This window comes from Tenebrio molitor, chromosome 8 (genome assembly GCF_963966145.1).
Source record: "Tenebrio molitor chromosome 8, icTenMoli1.1, whole genome shotgun sequence".
Lineage (NCBI taxonomy): Eukaryota > Metazoa > Arthropoda > Insecta > Coleoptera > Tenebrionidae > Tenebrio > Tenebrio molitor.
The window spans coordinates 15,422,327-15,440,461 of record NC_091053.1 but is presented as its reverse complement, the minus strand read 5'-3'; the positions used below and the strand labels follow the sequence as shown (position 1 = coordinate 15,440,461).

Here is an 18,135-nt window from a genome sequence, read left to right as displayed (position 1 = left end):
TGTCGAATGATGACACTTATCAAAATTGTTTTTTTATTTTTGACACTCTTGTTTCCTAAGAGATGGATTTCGCAAAAATATCGAATTACACAATCGAAATTTACTTTGTCCTATTTTATTTTGGTCAACGACTGTACCTAAAGTCCATTCAAAAATCAAAAAACCACTAGATACCTGTTGCTTTAGGTTGGTAAAATTTAAAAAACCCTAGGGAGATATTTTTTCATACTATGTTGGTAACTATAAATTATGACATTTATTTGATTCAAAATAAAATTCAATTGCTTTGAATTTCATTCATATTGTTTTATTAGCAGCACGTTTAATTTATTTATTGATTCTTATTATTTTTACTTAAACATGCCCAGAAAAACAACACTTAATAAACATTTAACCTCAAAATTACCCCAAATTTTACACTAGACAGCGTTGCCGATAGTAATTATCGAGGAAAATGCGACGTTGGTGGTTTTTTGATTTTTGAATGGACTTTACGTAGGATTTGGGGCCTCTATAAATTTGACATTTGACAGACACACTTGTCACTTGCAGTTTTGATTGTTTAACATTTAAAAGTGTTAATTCAAGTGTTCTGGGCAGCAAAGAGTTAGAAGACTGTCTCGCGCAGGACATTTGTTATTTTAGCAAGAAATATACATTTTGTTCGCACCCAAACACAAACGCTGATTAAATTTGAGTTAAGGATGAACTGGAGTAACATTGAAAAATTGCGAAATTTGCTTAAAATTGGTGCAATAGTCCTTTCATCCATTCTAAAGTACTGTGCCAAATTTAAAAAAATTTGGTCGAGGAATTTTAAAGTTATTACCTTTTAAAGTTTCGGGATATTTTACACGTGTTCTTATGAGAAATGGAGCAATGGTCGCATAAAAATTGATAAAAAACATATTTCAAAAAGGCCAATTTTTCTTAAATTTTTCACACATAAAGTATCGATATCGTAGAATTTTCTAATGAATTTACAAAAAAAGTTGGTCGAGGATTTTCCTTGTAATCGCTAATTACATGTGGAAAAACACGGTTTTTGAGGTTATGTATCTGTTTTAATTTCAATAAAAGTGAACAAAATGCATATAATTGACGTCGGTATGCAACATTACACTCATATCGCACGTTTTACTGCAGTTACGTTAAGAACTTTAACAGAAATCAATGAATATTGAAATTCAGTGTGCTTTTGTTTACTTTCACGTACAGTCTTAGTCAAAAGATTGTAAAATCACATGTAAGCAATTATCTAAATATCAAGAAAATAAATACAAAATTTACTTGCAACTCATTACAATTCGTTTCCAAAAATTAAAAACAATTTTTTCAAATATTGATTTCTCGTAATAAACGTTTCGTAGCATTATAAGAATTCCGCAACTTTTTGCTGAGATTGTTACTCTAGTTCATCCTTAAATGTCACAAGAGCTCTGACGTTCGCACATGTCAAATGTAATCAGACCCGAAAACGTCAAATTTCACGATAGCCGAAACTGTCAAATGTCACAAGAATTACAAATGTCAAGAGTCGCAAAAATACAGGGTTATTACATCGTTGTGGGCTGTGATTTATGATGTACGTAAGATTTGGGGCCTCTATAAATTTGGAATTTGACAGACACACTTGTCACTTGCAGTTTTGATTGTTTATCATTTAATAAAGTGTTAATTCAAGTACTTCTAGTTTGTCAATGCAGCAAAAGAGTTTTCGTTAAGACGATTTCGTCAGGACATTGGTTACTGTAGCAAGAAGTAAACATTTCGTTCACACTTAAAAAAATATTAAACGAGTATTAAATGTCATGTCAAATGTGACAAGGTTTCCAAGTGTCAAATGTTACAAGAGCTGCAAATGTCAAATGCCATAAACATGTCACATGTCTGTTGCAAATGTCAATCGCAAGTACAGAGTTATGGCATCGTAGTGGGCCGTGATTTATGGTGCACGTACAGTCGTTGACCAAAATAAAATAGGACAAAGTGTTACCTTAGACAGTTTCACAATTCAAATATTTGTGTAGTGTAACTGAGACGTATGTGTCTCAGATTACAACTTGATTTGACTTGACAATTGATTTACAAAAAGTTAGGTTGTGTTTTTTCACTTGTCATCTCGTCACTGTCACTATGTTCAATTGAATGATTGTGATTTTCTGAAATATTGTCGAATGATGACACTTATCAGAATTGTTTTTTTATTTTTGACACTTTTGTTTCCTAAGAGATGGATTTCGCAAAAATATCGAATTACACAATCGAAATTTACTTTGTCCTATTTTATTTTGGTCAACGACTGTACATATTTGCCGCCTCTTCTGGATCTATATAGGTAAGTATTTGACATTTGACAGTTCACACTTGTCACTTTGTAGTTTTCATTGTTTATCATTTGTCAAAGTGTTAATTCAAGTGTTTTGAATTCGCTGAGACTGTAAAAAAGTTTTCCAAGACCGTTTCGCCCAGGACATTTGTTATTGTAGCAAAAAATAAATATTTTTATGTGTTAAATGTCACAAGAGCTCTAATGTCATATGTCACAAATGTTGCAAATGTCAAACGTCACGAGCTGCAAATGTCAAATGTCATAAAAATTTCGTAATACTCTTTGACTTGCGTGAGACACAAAGACGCCTGCTAGGACCCTCCTTTTTTAGACTTGCAAAAATCCATCTTCTCATACTTTTTATTTTTTTACAATGTATACACTGTTAGCCTTACATAAATGCAGTTAGTACCATACAGATCACTTTTTGAACAACCTGGGCCTCTTTATCCAGCTGCTGCCGCTCCGCGACGACCCCGGCGACGTCTCCCCCGACGCCTTCGCCTCCCCATCCTCCCCTTTCGCCTCCCCCAGCTGGTCTTGTATGTCGACGACGAGACTCTGCCGGCACAGCGTCGACACCGCGTTCATCTTCCCCTCCTTCTCCTTGCCCCTCCTCATCTTGACCTTCCTGAACTTGGAGGCGATGTTGGAGAAGGCGAACTTGCCCCCCAACAACCCTTCTTTGGGTTTCTTGGTGTTGCGGGGGAGGGAGACGTACCCCCCGCCGTGCAACTCAAACTGTCGGTAGGCGTCGGCGTCGACGTTGATCATTCCGGCGCTCGCCGATTTGATCAGCGTCCCGCAAGCCGATTCGTAGCTGGATTCGCTGTCGACGCTGATCTGGCTCAGTCGATTCCGCGTGGGGAATTTGATTGGCTCGTCGGGGAGGTGGGGGGGAGTCGGCGGGGACGGTGTACCCTTCAGGAACTCTTCTTTAGCTTTCTTCAGTTTCTGCAAGCGAGTCTCCGACGATAACTTCTTCTCATCTGGAAACTCCTCTGGGATTGATTGTTGCAAAACGAGAGCGCTTGCCGATTTCTGCACTCTTCGTTCTTCCAAAAGTGGAGAAGTTTTCTTCAGTTCTTCTTGGTAGCGTTCGGTTTGGGCCTTGACTCTTCGCTCCGCTGATGGGGACCTCCAGGCTACAGGCGACGCCGAACCACTACTATTTCCTGACTTGGCACTGCGAGATTCCTGCTGCTCTACTTTCTGGTTGTATTTAGCCATCATTATCCTGATACTCGGTGAGATGTCTTTGATCGGCTTCCTTTGAGTCACCGGAGAAGCGGGGAGTGGCGGGAGGTGAGTCACTGGTGTCGAACTGGTCAGAGTCAAACTGCTCTCGCTCGAGTTGTCTTGATTCTTCTCTTCCAGTGTTGCCGTGATGGAAATATCGTCGCTGGGAGCTTGGGACGCTTCTTCCGACTTGATGCTCAAAGCAGATTCGTCCCGATTGAGTCCACTTTGCACCAAAGGAGTGAAGAGTTTTCTTGTGGTTTTGACGAAAACTGTGACAGGAGAGTCTCCTGGTTTTGCCTCGTCTGCTGTCAAGTCCAAGAAGTTGGTCTGCGTCGGCACCACCACCTTCTGGACGATAGACTCGTCAACAAAGACTTCTTCTTCTTCTTCGTCTTTCTTCGCTTCTTTGCAAGACTCGACTTTACTCGCGCTACTCTCTGAAACCGATCTAGTCCTCGTCAACTTCTTGTGAGTATTCTTCTTCAACTCTACATCTTCTTCTTCATCTGTATCCGGCAAGGTTTTATTCTGGACGCTCTTCTGCCTGTACCGTATTCTCTTCTTGATAGCTCCTTGACTCTGAGTGTTACTAGTCTCAGCCTTCACAAACAACCTCTGGTTCTTCTCGCTTCCAGTGTTAGACTCATCTGATATTGTCTTTTTCACAATCTTCTTCTTCCCACTAGAGTGTCTTCGTCTCGGTGCCGTCAAATCTACAACAAATACACAATCTACATTGTGCAGAACCAAACAAAACGTCTACCTGATGCGGCACAGATGTAACTGAGTCGTCTTCTCAGTTCTAACATCTTACTTCTGATTTCTTTAGCCGTCTCTGTGATGGGATTCAAGGAGCGTGCTCCCACTTCGCGGAAAATATCGTACACGTTCCTGTTCGCCAGCTCAAGATCGAGTTTTTCGGTCTGAAATCAAGTCTATACTGTCTGATTTTGTTTCCAAGAAGCTAGTACCAGCTGGTAGATCTCCGAAGACAAGTCTTGAACCGTCTCCAGGACTTCCATGACGTGTTTGACGTTACCTTCGGCATCTTCTTTGGTGATGTTGGCAAAAACATTCGAATTAGCTTCTTGCAAGCGCACCACTTTATCAGTCAATCTCGCCGCCATGGCCTTCTGCGACTCGTCGAACATCTTCAGTCGAATAATATCCGAATTGGATTTCTTCTCCTGCTCCGCGACCGCGTCTTGTGTCTTTCTGCAACAAAACCAACATAAAAACTCCCCCTCTACTCCTTCCTCCTTACTGTATTTCCACTTCGTTCTCCACCAAGTTCTTCAAAATGCTGAAGATCTCCTCGATCAAATTGTAGTTGTTCTGGGCCCTGGTCGACTCGCTCCTTCTGATTTTGGGTGCGGCGCAAGTCTCGCCCTCGCTGAAACAACCGGACTCGAATCTGGTCAGACTGGAGGCTATGGCACTTACCACATGGTCTTCAGTTCTTGTCTCTGGTAGACGGGTTGTTGGATTCGTCGGGCGTAAGGGTGCAAAGGGGCGGCGGTTTCTTCGACGATGTCTTCGATCTCGACGATCAGAGCTTCAGGCTCGTCCAGAGCTAGAGTCTCGTGGGAGTGCGCCATGAACTGCATCGATGACGCTTTGGAGTCGGACAAGCACTCCTTCTCGAGGTCGTCGACGTCGTTGAGGGACAGACTTGAAGGTTGGTGGCTCATCAGAGGACAAGACAAGTTGAGAGCTGAGATCGCGATGCTGTCGGCGGATTTAGACCGCACCAAGGGAGGACTACCGTCTGTACCTGTACTCTTCTTCTTGGGGTAGAGTTTACCCTCTTGGGCCAGCGACGAGTTCAAAAGAGCGAACGTGGAGGATTCGGGTCCGATTCCTTGCGCCTTCTCCCATTCGTACAGTTTCTGCGTGAACTTCCGCGAGATCCCCTCGAACCGGTAGAATCCCGACGGGGTGTGGATCAACACCTCTTTTTTCAACCCCCCAACCACCGAACTCCGCAACTTGGACAGGCTCTCCTCCCGTTCCAAGAACTTCTGTCGCTCCCTCTCCAATCTCTGCTTTTCCTTCTCGATCTTGCCCAACTCCTTTTCGAACCACTGCAACTCCTTGTCCGTTTCTTTGTGTTTCTTCGAGTGTTTGGGCGACGACTCTTTGCGACTCAGCCGCGGACTTGACTTGTCGGGGACGACTCCCGACTTGATCTGCTTCCACTCCTCCAACTTCTTGCGGAAGTCATCGGACAGCTGTGGGTACTCGAGGACGGGGGAGTTGTCGGATCGGGGGGCACTCAGCGACTTCCAGCGCGGCACTTCGGACAGCTTCTTCTTCGGGGGGACCTCCTTGCCTGAGAACTTGCGGATTTTCTCCCACTCTTGGAGCTTCTTGCGGAACTCGGGCGGGAGGTTCTCTCCGCTGGTCATTTGGGGTTTTTTGATGGACGGTTGCGCTTTGATCTTCTGCCATTCTTCCATTTTCTTCATGAAGGCGGAGTCTTTGGGGTCGTCGACGAAGCCGCACGAAGAGGAGGGATTTGAGGTGCCGGGGGAGTTCTGCTTGAGGCGTTCCCATTCCGTCAGCTTCTCCTGGAACTCGAGACTCAGCTTCTTCTGCAGCTGTTTGTAGTTCCTCTGGATCTCGTCTTCGAGGAGTTTGTCGTCTTCTTTAGGCGTCGACACCTCTCCAGGTGGGAGAAACGCTTTTTTCACTCGAGTCCACTTGGAGTTCTTCTTGGTGTCCTGAAAATCTCGTATCTTACGCCACCAAATGGTAGTAGAGACTTACGGAAGCGTCCTCGGCTATGGCTTGTTGGTACCTGGCGACCACTTCCGGTGGTATTTCGCTCTTGGGCGACGACGGCACTTTGTTCTTCTCCTCCTCTTCGAACACGTTGTCCTCGTTGTCGCTACAAAGCTCCACATCTATCTGTATATCGTCGCTTTGTCCGCTAAGCCTGTGCTTCTTCTTGAAGCTGTTCCTCGTCTGGATGATATCTTTCATCTTGGCCCAAGGAGTTTTATGGCATTTGTTTGATTTTTGGGAGCCGTCCTGAAACGCGCCGCCTCTTGTTTATTATCACAAGACTGAAGTGAAACAAACCTTGGAATGTGGAATGTAATTATGTGAATGTTCGTCGTCTGAACTCCTGAAATCGTCGCAGGGACGCTCTGGAAAAATTTCGACAATTATTCAATTTTGCATAACTGGATATTTATAAGCTGCTCTGTTCTCCATTATCGCTATTCTGGGCCTGGCAAAGCGCGCCTCTTGTTTTTTTTCCCACATCTTCGTCGGCTTTTTCCCATCGCCGGACGAAACTGTGTTACGGTAAAAATAGAGCGTCTCCCAAGCATCAACTCCCGTGCCTCTTCTTTCGTGGTAATCCGACACCGGCTCCCTTTCGGCTTGGAAATTGGGCCAGAAATAGCGCGAGGAAATGACATTGGAGTCGGGACACGGTTTTACAGCGGAAATCACACTCGGAAAACTTTTAATAGACTCGCTCTATTTTCGGACGAAATTAAGGGAAAAATGTGTGCGAGTCGCGCTATTTGTGTCCGATTCTGTTTGACTAACCTGATTTTGGCTAATATTCCGCGCTTTATAAATACCCCAGATTCAATATTTATGAACTAGTTTTCGGTTTTGTCATCGGCGCGGATTGTTCCAGAGAGGTTCTCTCTATTAAATCGTTTTTTGATGGAGTCCGTGTAAAAATAGAGCGGATTTTTTATAACCCACTCGGATCATCATTTGATACTTTGCATCCCATTAGCTAAATTTAGACGTTAGGATGATGAGAGCGCTCTTTAATATTTTTATAATTCGGAAATTACGAGTCTGGAAACGGATTTTATTAGCGACATCATCTGGGGGATAAAAAATTCGAAGAGGTTCGACTTTAATGGTGCTGCTACAACAAGACCAAGATAGTTCCTTTCAAAATCTTCCGCTGCTTCATAACGTTTTGTAAATTGGAGAGCGGGTCGTGCGTTTCGCTAATCAAGTTGTCATCGTCAGGGAGAAACGATGGCGGAGAAGGTCAAGTTGGTTGTCAATTTAGTTTGCCAAGATTATAGATGGGAAATGCCTCTTTTTAAATTTAATTTGATCAATTTCAAAAGAAAAATAAATATTGATTGGACCTATATCCTTAATTACATAGTTGGAAAGAGATCATAGAGAAGAGAAAAATATTAGAAAACAGAAACAGAATTAGAAAATGAAATAGGGACAGAAAAACAAATGTGAGGTAATTGAAAGGGTTGGAATCTTCAAGAGAAGAATAAAGGAGAAAGTAAATTATTTCTGTTATTATTAATAAATGGAGAAATGAAAGAGAAGGAAAGAACAGACAAACATAAACCAAATAAGAAAATGTTAAAAAAAGAATTATAGAGGGTTATTATAAATGATTGTAGGGGAGGCAGGCGATGCCCATGTTATAAAATTTTTGCCGCTTTCATGTGAACTGTGAATTTTTGTCGCTGTCACTGTCATTTTTTAGGTAAAAAGTGCTGTGCTGGGAATTTTATTAATTTTTTTAAATTAACGATTGAATCCAAAAATATTGAGTTGTTTTGCAACCAATTCTAAAAATATTGAGTTGTTTTGCACTCAATTTAACTCCTGTGTGTGAACGGTGTGTACTCACTTATTGACATCATTTTGATGGTTTTTATATGGAGCGGCAACCATAAATTTTACATTGAGTATTTGTGCCTACTTAGACTACAATCATTTATAATAACCCTGTATTAAACAAAGACTAGCAGAAAAACAGTTTGTTTTTAGAGAGAAAATCAAAAACTATTAAAACATTTGATAAAAAAAATTCCTAATTGTGAATTGGATAAAAATGGGCAAAATATAAAAATTGATAATCGAATGACGTACTTGCTGGACTGTAAACGTTGCATGGGTTTAACGGAAAGGTTGAAAAACAGAAAGAAAAGTGCGCCACTGGATGAATAATAAAAAAAAAACAAAGTGAAAATTCTGTTGTTGAAAAAAGTTAAGTGAAAAAACCACTAAAGACGAGTTTGGATCAGGTTAAACAGTAAAACAAAGCAAAGAGAAAATTGGATGTTAAAAGGCAAATTTTTAAGAATCGTTAATTGTAAACAGTCCAAAGAAAAGATAAAGGAAAATCAGAAAGCAGATATTTGGTAAAAGTTCGTAAAAATACAGGAAATGAAAGAGAAAATGTACTTGATGTTAAAGATTTAGAATGTTGAAAAGGCAAATGAAGAAGAAAGTTAACTATTGTTGTTATTATTGACAATGGAAAAGACAAACAAAGAAAGAAATAAATAAAAGAAAAGAAAATGTTATGTCAAGTAAAAAGCAATATAGAAGATAGAGCAAAAAGAAAATTCGGAGATAGAGGATAAATATTTAAGAATTCTTGATTAGTTGTAAACAATCCACAGAGAAGAGAAAAATAATTAGAAAACAAAAAGAATTTAGTTCAAATTCTTAAAAAATATAGGAAAAACAAACAGATAAAGTGTTAAAATGGTGAAAGGAAGAATAAAGAAAAGTGTTAAATACTTGTGTTATTATTGACAACGGAAAGAAAATAGTTAACGAAAAGAATTCAGAAGAAATAAAAGAAAAAGAAATATTAAAAAGGAAGCTTATATCAAATAAAAATCCACCAGAGAATTGTTTGTTTGTTTTGTTATGAAAATTCAAAAACAAAATCTTCTAAATTGGGAAACTGGTAAAAAACTTAGAAAAAGGAAAACTTATCAAAATTGATAAACTAACGGCATATTTGCACATTAAAAAAAATACGCAAGTAAAGTGAAAATGATAAGTTGTTGAAGAAACTGTAGCAAAAAAAACTACAAGAATAGTAGTTTATTTGACGAGTTTGTGTGTAAATTGGGCCTTTTTTGGCACGCGTGGGCCATTTTAAAACGCTCGTTTAAACGAGTGCCAAAAAAGGCCCAATTTACACACGAACGAGTTGAATACAACTTTTTTTTGTTCGACGAGCCCCTTAAAGGTTCCAAATCGCTTAAAACCTTTAAAATTAGCTTGACGTTTCGTTTTGACAAGTTGTGACATTTATCAAAATCCGTTCACATAGGAGAAAATTCTCAAATTCTGACAGTGTCGAACAAAAAAACATTTTTCCACGTAAGATAGTAAAATCAAAAGTGAGAGTGATACAAAAAAAAAAACATAAGAGGATAAATATTTAAGAATCCTTGATTGGTTCTAAAGAATCTACAAAGAAGAGAAAAACAATCAGGAAGCAGCATCAAAGAAAAAAACCAAAAGAATGAAATAAATAAAAGAAAAGCTTTTCTCCACCACCACCCGGCGGCACGGCAATTTTGCCGGAGTACATACACTATTACGGATAATACTATCAAGTAATAGTGCAGTGCTTATCAACATAATTACCGGCGTCTTGCCTCCACATTTTGACTTTTTTGTGTTTTATGTTCTGTGTCAATGTTAAGGAATTTCCTCACGATATGACATGAGTATAATAATATACCTTTTTGAATTTCAGCCACCAATTTGTTGTCTAAGTCCAAAATTTTTAAATTTTTAAAAAGAGATTGCGGTACTATTCCTGTTGCTGAAATTATAAATGGTAAAATCGAAATTTTTTCTAAACACCAAAGACTTCTCATAGCAACGGAGAGTTGTAAATATGTATTAATTTTTGTATTATATGTATGTGTTATATTGTGTGAATTTGGAACAGCTATATCTAAGAGATATGCTTGCTTTTGTTGTTTATTTAAAATAATAATGTCTCCACGACTATTAAAGAATGAATGCATTCTTGTCGGATATTCAACAAAAGAATGATATCGATTCCACACTTAGTGATAGAAAATACTAAAACTCACGGCTGTTGGCCAATTCATCCCTCGTATTTACATTCTATCACCGGCAGATCGCCAATCAGATGCATTTGTAAACAATAAGTCGCGGATCGCGTAGCCGCCGCTAAACGAGGCACAATTTTAATTGTCAAATTGAATTCAATTTTCAGATTGTTTTTTCTTGGTATAGTCGTGGAGAAAGTATAATCTTCAACTCGCGTATAATGGATATTCAATCGGACGATTGGACGACAAAGATACTTCACATTTTTTTCCCAAACTTATTTCAGAATCACCCTGTATTGGTGAAAATTTTCTAGTGACAAAAATACAAGAAAAAATGACTGATAATACAGAGTGATCAACAAGAAAACAAATCAAGAGTGCTACCTCATCTTTTGTTTTATTGAAACGTGTGTCTTAGCTTAATCATACACATATGTATACTTGCTATTGGTTTTATTGGTTGCCTACCTCTCGAAAAATCTATTATTATTTAATTCATTATTAATAATTGATGCTTCATCTTGAGTGGTAAAACTCATTTTAGCACTTATTCTGGGATAATTGTTGCTTAGAATTAAGTACCTATAGGAAACGTCCGTAAACGTTGCCCAAATCGAAAACTTTTTTTCAAGGTTAACATCAACGCCGTTCCTTTAAAACTGACATCTTTGACATTTCACCGAAAAATCTTCTTACCAGTGGTGTCGCGTTTGGCAGTAAAGCTTGTAAATTCCTACGAAAGTAAAATGTTGCTCTTGTTTATTTTATAATTTCTCTCCATTCTCTTATAATAATAATAAAATGCACAATTATAATTCAAACGTCTAAAATTCATGAGGTATGATTTATTATAAAGTAGCGTTTGGGACCACAAATTGTCTACGCCCATGCATTGAACGCTTATTTGCATATGATTCCGCTACGACATGACCGATAATTTCCAACGCCTGCTCTGATTTGTTTTCTTTTTGATCACTTTCTATACCATTAGTTATTCTTTATATCGAGCGATCAAATTAATTTGTTATCGAATCATCCATGAATCCGAAATCGTACGTCGTTACTTGAACTCCAGGCTCCAATAAATACAACGTGAAACACAGGTTAGGTTTTGACAGTTGACATTACATGTAAACGGTGATTAAAGTTACAACGAATTTAATTGCATACCCAGGATTTGGATCTGACGAACAATTGAAAAAATTAACAATAAAATTAGATGTGGAGATTACAGTTTTTGCGGAATTATCTAAAAATTATATTATCAAAATTTTTTAAAACCAAATCGATTTAAAAAAAGTTTTTAAAATGACGTAAATAAGTTTAGATCCCACAATTAAGCATGTCAATCGCAAAAGACATACGGTTTCAAATCTACTAAAAGGTTTTCCCAGCAACCAAAGTTTGAAAGTTTGTCGGTGGAATTTTTTGACATTCCTGTATATTGAAAACTATTCCATATTTAGAAAACAATATGGGTTTGGGCTTAAATATCACAGAGGGAGATTAGAGGCGAAAATATCTTTCAATATTATAAAAAAAATTGCTATTCCGATATTACAATGCTAAAACCTTTTTGGAAAAATAATGAAGATGATATTATTCAAGGTGTAACTTCAGGTCTTAAAAACGTAGCGTCCACATATGTAAAATCATCACCATTTTCTCATACAGAGTGTCTCCAAAAAAAAGACGAGTCCATAGCTCCCTTATTTATCGGAGGATTTTAATTATCTATACACCACATTAAATGGTTGTTAATAGGCTACAAAACGGCTTAATAAATTGACGTATAGCTCCAAGGGCTTCAAGACTAAACTGTCAAAATATTTTTTTTCAAATAGGATTACATACTTTTTTTTAGTAATTCTGATAGAGATTTTAATTCTGAAAACAACAATGTATGACAAGTATAACTTCACATAAAAAAAAAATTACACTAACTTTTGAAACAAATGACGAGCACTAAGCGAAAAGCTATCAAAATGCATTGCTTATAATGTAATAACCAAATTAAGGTAGCTGGAAAAACAAATAACAAATAATAACATGTGGGATTGCGCAGATATGCCGCCAATGTTTAGCGCAAAATGGAACATAGACGATAGTAGCGTTTTTTTACATTTTTTTGGTGAAATTTTTGGTATTTAAGTGTATATTTGTGATACATTGTTGTTTTCAGAATAAAAATCTCTATCAGAATTACTAAAAAAAAATATGTAATCCCATTTGAAAAAAAAATATTTTGACAGTTTACCCTTGAAACCCATGGGGCTATACTTGAATTTATTAGGCCATTTTGTAGTCTATTAACAACTATTTAATTGGGTATACAGATAATTAAAATCTTCCGATAAATAACGGAGTTATGGACTCGTCTTCTTTTTTGGGGACACCTGTATAAAGAAGAAATTATAAATTCTATCACCAACAAAATGAAGGAAACATCGTTGAGTGAACATTTAAGGTTTGACTAAGGTTGCCTAAAAAATCAAAGCAAAAAATTAAAAACCGAATTCTACGGTCGGTAATGGATACAAGAAAAATGTTCAGCAACAGATTATATCGGGTGTTTTTTTAAATTTCACCTCATAGTAGGCGTTGAAGAGTCGGTTGTGAACGCACTATATAGGTTACGGATCACGGATCAGCTGTTTAAATTTTATGTTTTACACGTGTGGTGCGTTCACAGTCGACTCTCCGGCGCCTACTACGAGGTGAAATTTAAAAAAACACCCGATACCAGGTATAAAAATCTAATAGCAGAGTTGCTCAAAAATCGTTTTGAAAAAAGAGAGGAGAAGACTCAATAGATATTTATATAAAAAATTATGATGAACTAGCTATTTATGCACCAAGGGCGTTACAACGATGATTACGCCCGGAGAACGATGAATCCAGCTCGAGGGCTTTAGCTCGAGAGATGGATATCGTTCGATGGGCGTAATCATTCGGTGACGCCGTGGTGCATACAAGATTTTATTTTTCACTATACGTGTTCTTAAAAAAAAAAAAAATCGGCATCTTTGCAATTTTGAATTGATGAGGGCGTTATGAATTCATTACGCCCGCTTATTCTTATTACGCCCGCTTATTCTTATTACGCCCTGTATTATTCCCCGGTTGTTATGGACATGTTTACGTATTTCGTATCCTAGGAGTTATCATGCAATTATACTAAAGTGAAAAATAAAAAAAATTAATGGAATGCTAGAGGCTTTAGAAGATATACCAAAATACAGGGTGTAACAGGAAAAGGTGCATTTATTTTAACTGATACTCATCAATTACAACAACTTTTCTCAATAAAGCAAAATTGAATTGCCATTTGTCCCCCCTGTCCTTTTTCAACAGGAATCGTAAAAACTGAATGTTTTTATTCCCTTCTTATTGCATTTGTTCAATAAAATGGTTTCACTTTCGTTTTTTTTTTTTTTATTATTGATGTTTTTCTTGAATTCATTGTGTATCGATGAGGCTCCTGTAATTGATGAATCAACGAGTCAACTCACAATGAAATAAGAGGAAGTAGTATCAATATGAGAGAAGTTGAAGAGTTTACACTTAAAACTAACATAAGTGGGTGGAAACATTTATCAGGTGCTTATATTTTTGTTAAATCTAAAATTAACAATAATCCAAATAATTATACAACCGTATCAATAATAATGGGATGAATGATTTTGCCTAGTGAGATTATTATTCTATGAAAATGATGTTAATAGAAAAAAAAAATGTAGGTATGTAGGTGTTGCTACTTTAATTTCAAACTTCATTGAATATGGATCGGATACTTCAGCATCACAATAATTATTTTGGTATCCAGACACGGCAAATTCAGGAGATACTTGAATATAAATTTATAAAAATATGATGCGCAAAATAAATCAGAAAAATCTAAAGATTTAGATGTTGATATAAAAACGATTGTTTCAAAAATTACAAATAATTCTGGATTCTGCTGGTATAGCATATTTTTTTATAGATTGAAAGACATTTCCACCTCTAATCTCTGTGTGATATTTAAGACCAAACCCATATCTATTGTTTTGGAAATAATTGTTTTCAATGAACAAGTACCATTTATTCTATAAAAAAGTGTCCATAAACGCAATAGTGGTTGTAACAAAAGATGAAAAAAATTCACGAAATGTATTCTATTATCTAGATATTTTTGATGTGTACAACAAAACTGCAACAAAGTATTGAATGGAAAAATTCGTGTGGAATTACGTAAACATCTAAGTGAAAAATATATCTATTAGGTAGGTAGGTACTAAAAGCCCAAGTTGATGGTAATTATGATCATGAAATATCTGATGTTAATTCGTGGATACCGATAGCAAAACCCTCACTAGAAAAAAAAATATTTTTTTGTTCGACACTGTTACAATTTGAGAATTTTCTCCTGTGTGAACGGATTTTGATAAATATCACAACTTGTCAAAACGAAACGTCAAGCTAATTTTAAAGATTTGAAGCGATTTGGAGCTTTTAAGGGGTTCGTTGAACAAAAAAACGTCGTATTCAACTCGCATTCATGCCATAAAGAGTCCAATTTACACACGAACTCGTTAAATAAACTACTATGTAGACTCTGTTTAGTTGTTGCTTTTGATGTAACGAAAGAAAATGATGAAACGGTCATTGCGACGTGCAGCTTCCTAGCGCGCGCTTAATAAAATCATATTTATAATTAAAAGCGAGAAAGACCACCAAAAGCAATATATCATAAAAATTCCATCTCTTTTAGTGTTATGAATACCACGAACGGGAAAGTCCCTTGAGCTGTCATTATTTGGCGTTTGTGTATTATTGTGGCGCGCCACCCATTGGTAAATATGAGAAGCTGGATGTTATCGATGCAGTTTCCTATCATTGAAATTTGAATAGACGTCAGCAAACCTTTCGCGTTGCCTGAGGATTCTCCTGTCTGAATTTGAATTCTGAATCAACAACCATAAAAAAATAAAAATAAAACACAGCTGGTTCCAGAGCATTAGATACAACGCAAAGATGTATTTATAGCAGTTGTGGAGTTCATAAGTGCAATATTCTTAATCATTTCTTGACGATGGCGTTTGCAGATGCGGAATTTCAGGATAAAAACATTATTTGAAATAACAGTTTGAGTGATTTTTTTATAACATTCCTTTAGCACCTCGATTTGATTTGACAAAGTGACGCTTCAAAATTCAATACAAAATATGAAACGGCGAGTCTAACAGTTGTATCCAAGCTGGGGGAGAACACTTCGTACATTTTCTATGATTGTTAATAAAACTGTATTATTTTCTACTGCTTCATTTCGATTGAACATGACCACCCTAAACGTCAACAGTGTTGCCAATCTAATTTAAAACTCATAGCCAACATTAATTAAAGTCCGTTTTTTTTAATCAATTAATAATCAAATGTCAATGTCAAAATACAGTAAAAGACTAAACTGTATACTAAAAAATAACTGACATTTGGTCCAGTTCTATCTCAGTTTTACCCTAGATTTCCCCTAGATCATTATTGAGGTTATGTTGCATATGTTTATGAGTTTGAGACACGTGTTTCATTTAAATTGTCAAATGTGATAATCGGTGACAATTTCAAAAGTCAATGTTCCAAACGTAATTTATAAAATTCACTGTTTCGAATTTTCTGCCAACCTGACAACACTTTGACAATTGATTATAAAAAAACAGACTATAAATTTAAATGATCTTACGGTATAAAGTGTCAAACAAGAAAATGAGGTTATGGTAAATGAAAATTTATATTTCGTGAAACACCAACAACAAACAAGGACTCAATCTTCAATATAGTGTAAAACATGATTAAACTAAGTAGGTAAATCTCTTGTAGACCTTTCAAAGTCCATATTTTCGTTGATTTGTCAGAAATGACAGATAATAATTTGAATTTGTCAAGTTGCCGCGTCAAATTACTAAACTGAAACAGCAACTGTCATATTGACAGCACGGATGTTGTTGAAAACAACTATAGCTACTATTTGATTACGCTTTTGTAAAAATTATCAACGCTTAAATAATTATTTCTTATTTGTTTATGTATTTACGTAGGTATTTATTTATGCAGTCAGATTTGCTCAGGGAAGATATTTCGATTTTTCTCTAAATATAAAAAGCAGCGGTACTGCTATCAAATAGAGAAAAAATGTGATTGTTACGATTGGGTGATTTTATATGTCCCTAGTTGTAAAGTTTTTTGACAAAGGTGCCACCATCAGGACGATTTCAGGATTTGAACAGTTTGTCCTTAGTTGCTATGAAGGGACAAGTGGTACTTCCGTCGTCCCGACGGTGGCACTTTGAAAACACGCTCTGTTACCGTGTCGGTGGAAGTCCTCGGTGGAGGACGCCGTGGAGAGCGTCCCCGGCGTGGAGACCTCCGCCGCCCCCGAGTCGACCGGGCTGTGTCCGTGCTCGTCACAAGACGGCACCCGCAAGTACCGCGCCACCTCCACCGGTACCATCCCCCCGATCCCGCTGTCCTGCGACTTGGCGTCGCTCACTGTCGGCGACGCCTTCTCCCACTTGAAGGCCGCCTTCACCTTGGTCCACTTCGACACTTTGGCCGGCTTCTTCCTGTCGTCCACGCAAGTCGACGCCCGCCTGTCCCCCTTGAGCTCCAACTCCGAGTGCGCCCCCACGGAGCCGCTCCTGTGGCGGCTGCGCCTCGAGATGGACTGCCTCAGCCGCGACGACGCCGACGGCTTCGGCTTGGCCTTCGTCTCCGACAGGATGGACTCCAGGATGGTCTCGGCGAACGCGGTGTCCTTCTCCAGCTCGGGGCAGTCGTCGCGCACGTCCAGCTCCCGCTGCATCTTCTCCAGGTTGTTGAGGTGCTCGAGGTCGCGCACGCGGCGGTGCAGCCGCGCGTTTTGCTCGCGCAGCTCCAGCATCTGCTCCATGAGCTTGTACAGCTTCTCCAGGTGGTCGAAGGCATCTTCGGCGGCGATGGCGGGGGCGAACGTCGATGCCGACCGCGAGTAGATCGGGCCCTTCTGCAGCGAGTCGAGGTAGGCGAAGAAGTCGTCTTTCTCCACGGGGTCGGGGGGCGGCGTCGGCAGTTTCGTTTTGTCGTACCTCCGCTTCGATCTCTTGCGAGGTAAGGATGTTGATGGAATGTCACTCATTCTGCACAGGCACTACATGTTCGGACGCGGCGTCGGCGACGTCTGGACGCTGACACGGCGCTCTCTCACTGGGTTATACTTAGATCGGCACACGGTACTAACCGCACCGAGGCGGCTTCGGCGCTTTGCGTCATCGGGGGCGGTGAGCCGCGGGCTGGTCGCAAGCGGCGGACCAGGCTAACTTGGACCACGATACCACAGGATTCTCTGTTCTATGGAGTTAGATGTAGATATTTACGTGAACAGTTGAAGGCGATCTATTGCGTCATTCATCCATCTATTGTGGTAAGCAGGAAAAATGCATTTCTCACTTATCATTTAATCCATACAACGTTTGCACCTTAGCAAGTACGTCGTTCGTCTATCAATTTTGATATTTTGTCCTTTTTTATCAAACACAGAATTTAGATATTTTTATCACATTCTGTAGCACTTTTGGGCTTTCTTTAAAATCTCCTCTTTTTCATTCTCCATAATGAATCAAAGAAACACTTTCTTGGTCGGTTTTTTCTCTTTAACACTTTCTTTTATTCGTTTGACATGAAGGACATTTATTTATATTTAATCGG

The 18,135-nt window shown here is 38.4% G+C and overlaps 1 protein-coding gene across 3 annotated transcripts; it reads right to left on the bottom strand.

The window, feature by feature from the left end:
* Positions 1 to 2,676: 2,676 nt before the first annotated feature.
* On the bottom strand, positions 2,677 to 17,647 carry LOC138136238 (calponin homology domain-containing protein DDB_G0272472). 3 transcript variants are annotated; one of them, XM_069055322.1, is made up of 8 exons: positions 16,759 to 17,647; positions 6,659 to 6,726; positions 6,344 to 6,607; positions 5,018 to 6,297; positions 4,839 to 4,967; positions 4,546 to 4,789; positions 4,338 to 4,497; positions 2,677 to 4,287 (listed from the first exon to the last, which is right to left on the bottom strand). In XM_069055322.1, the coding sequence occupies exons 1-8, from the start codon at positions 17,564 to 17,566 to the stop codon at positions 2,753 to 2,755; spliced, it is 4,488 nt and encodes a 1,495-aa protein (XP_068911423.1). In that variant the 5' UTR covers positions 17,567 to 17,647; the 3' UTR covers positions 2,677 to 2,752. The 3 variants fall into 3 exon arrangements, with proteins under 3 accessions (XP_068911423.1, XP_068911425.1, XP_068911426.1); XM_069055324.1 differs by having other exon boundaries at positions 5,018 to 6,288; XM_069055325.1 differs by having other exon boundaries at positions 5,018 to 6,285.
* Between the last annotated feature and the right edge of the window lie 488 nt (positions 17,648 to 18,135).

Bases quoted from the DNA above. Each gene is read 5' to 3' on its own strand.
- LOC138136238 (XM_069055322.1), bottom strand. From the start codon at position 17,566: ATGAGTGACATTCCATCAACATCCTTACCTCGCAAGAGATCGAAGCGG. The intron at 6,608-6,658 runs GTTTGTTTCACT...GGCGCGTTTCAG, and splicing joins ATTACATTCCACATTCCAAG to GACGGCTCCCAAAAATCAAA. The intron at 4,790-4,838 runs GTAAGGAGGAAG...GTTTTGTTGCAG, and splicing joins GAGAACGAAGTGGAAATACA to AAAGACACAAGACGCGGTCG.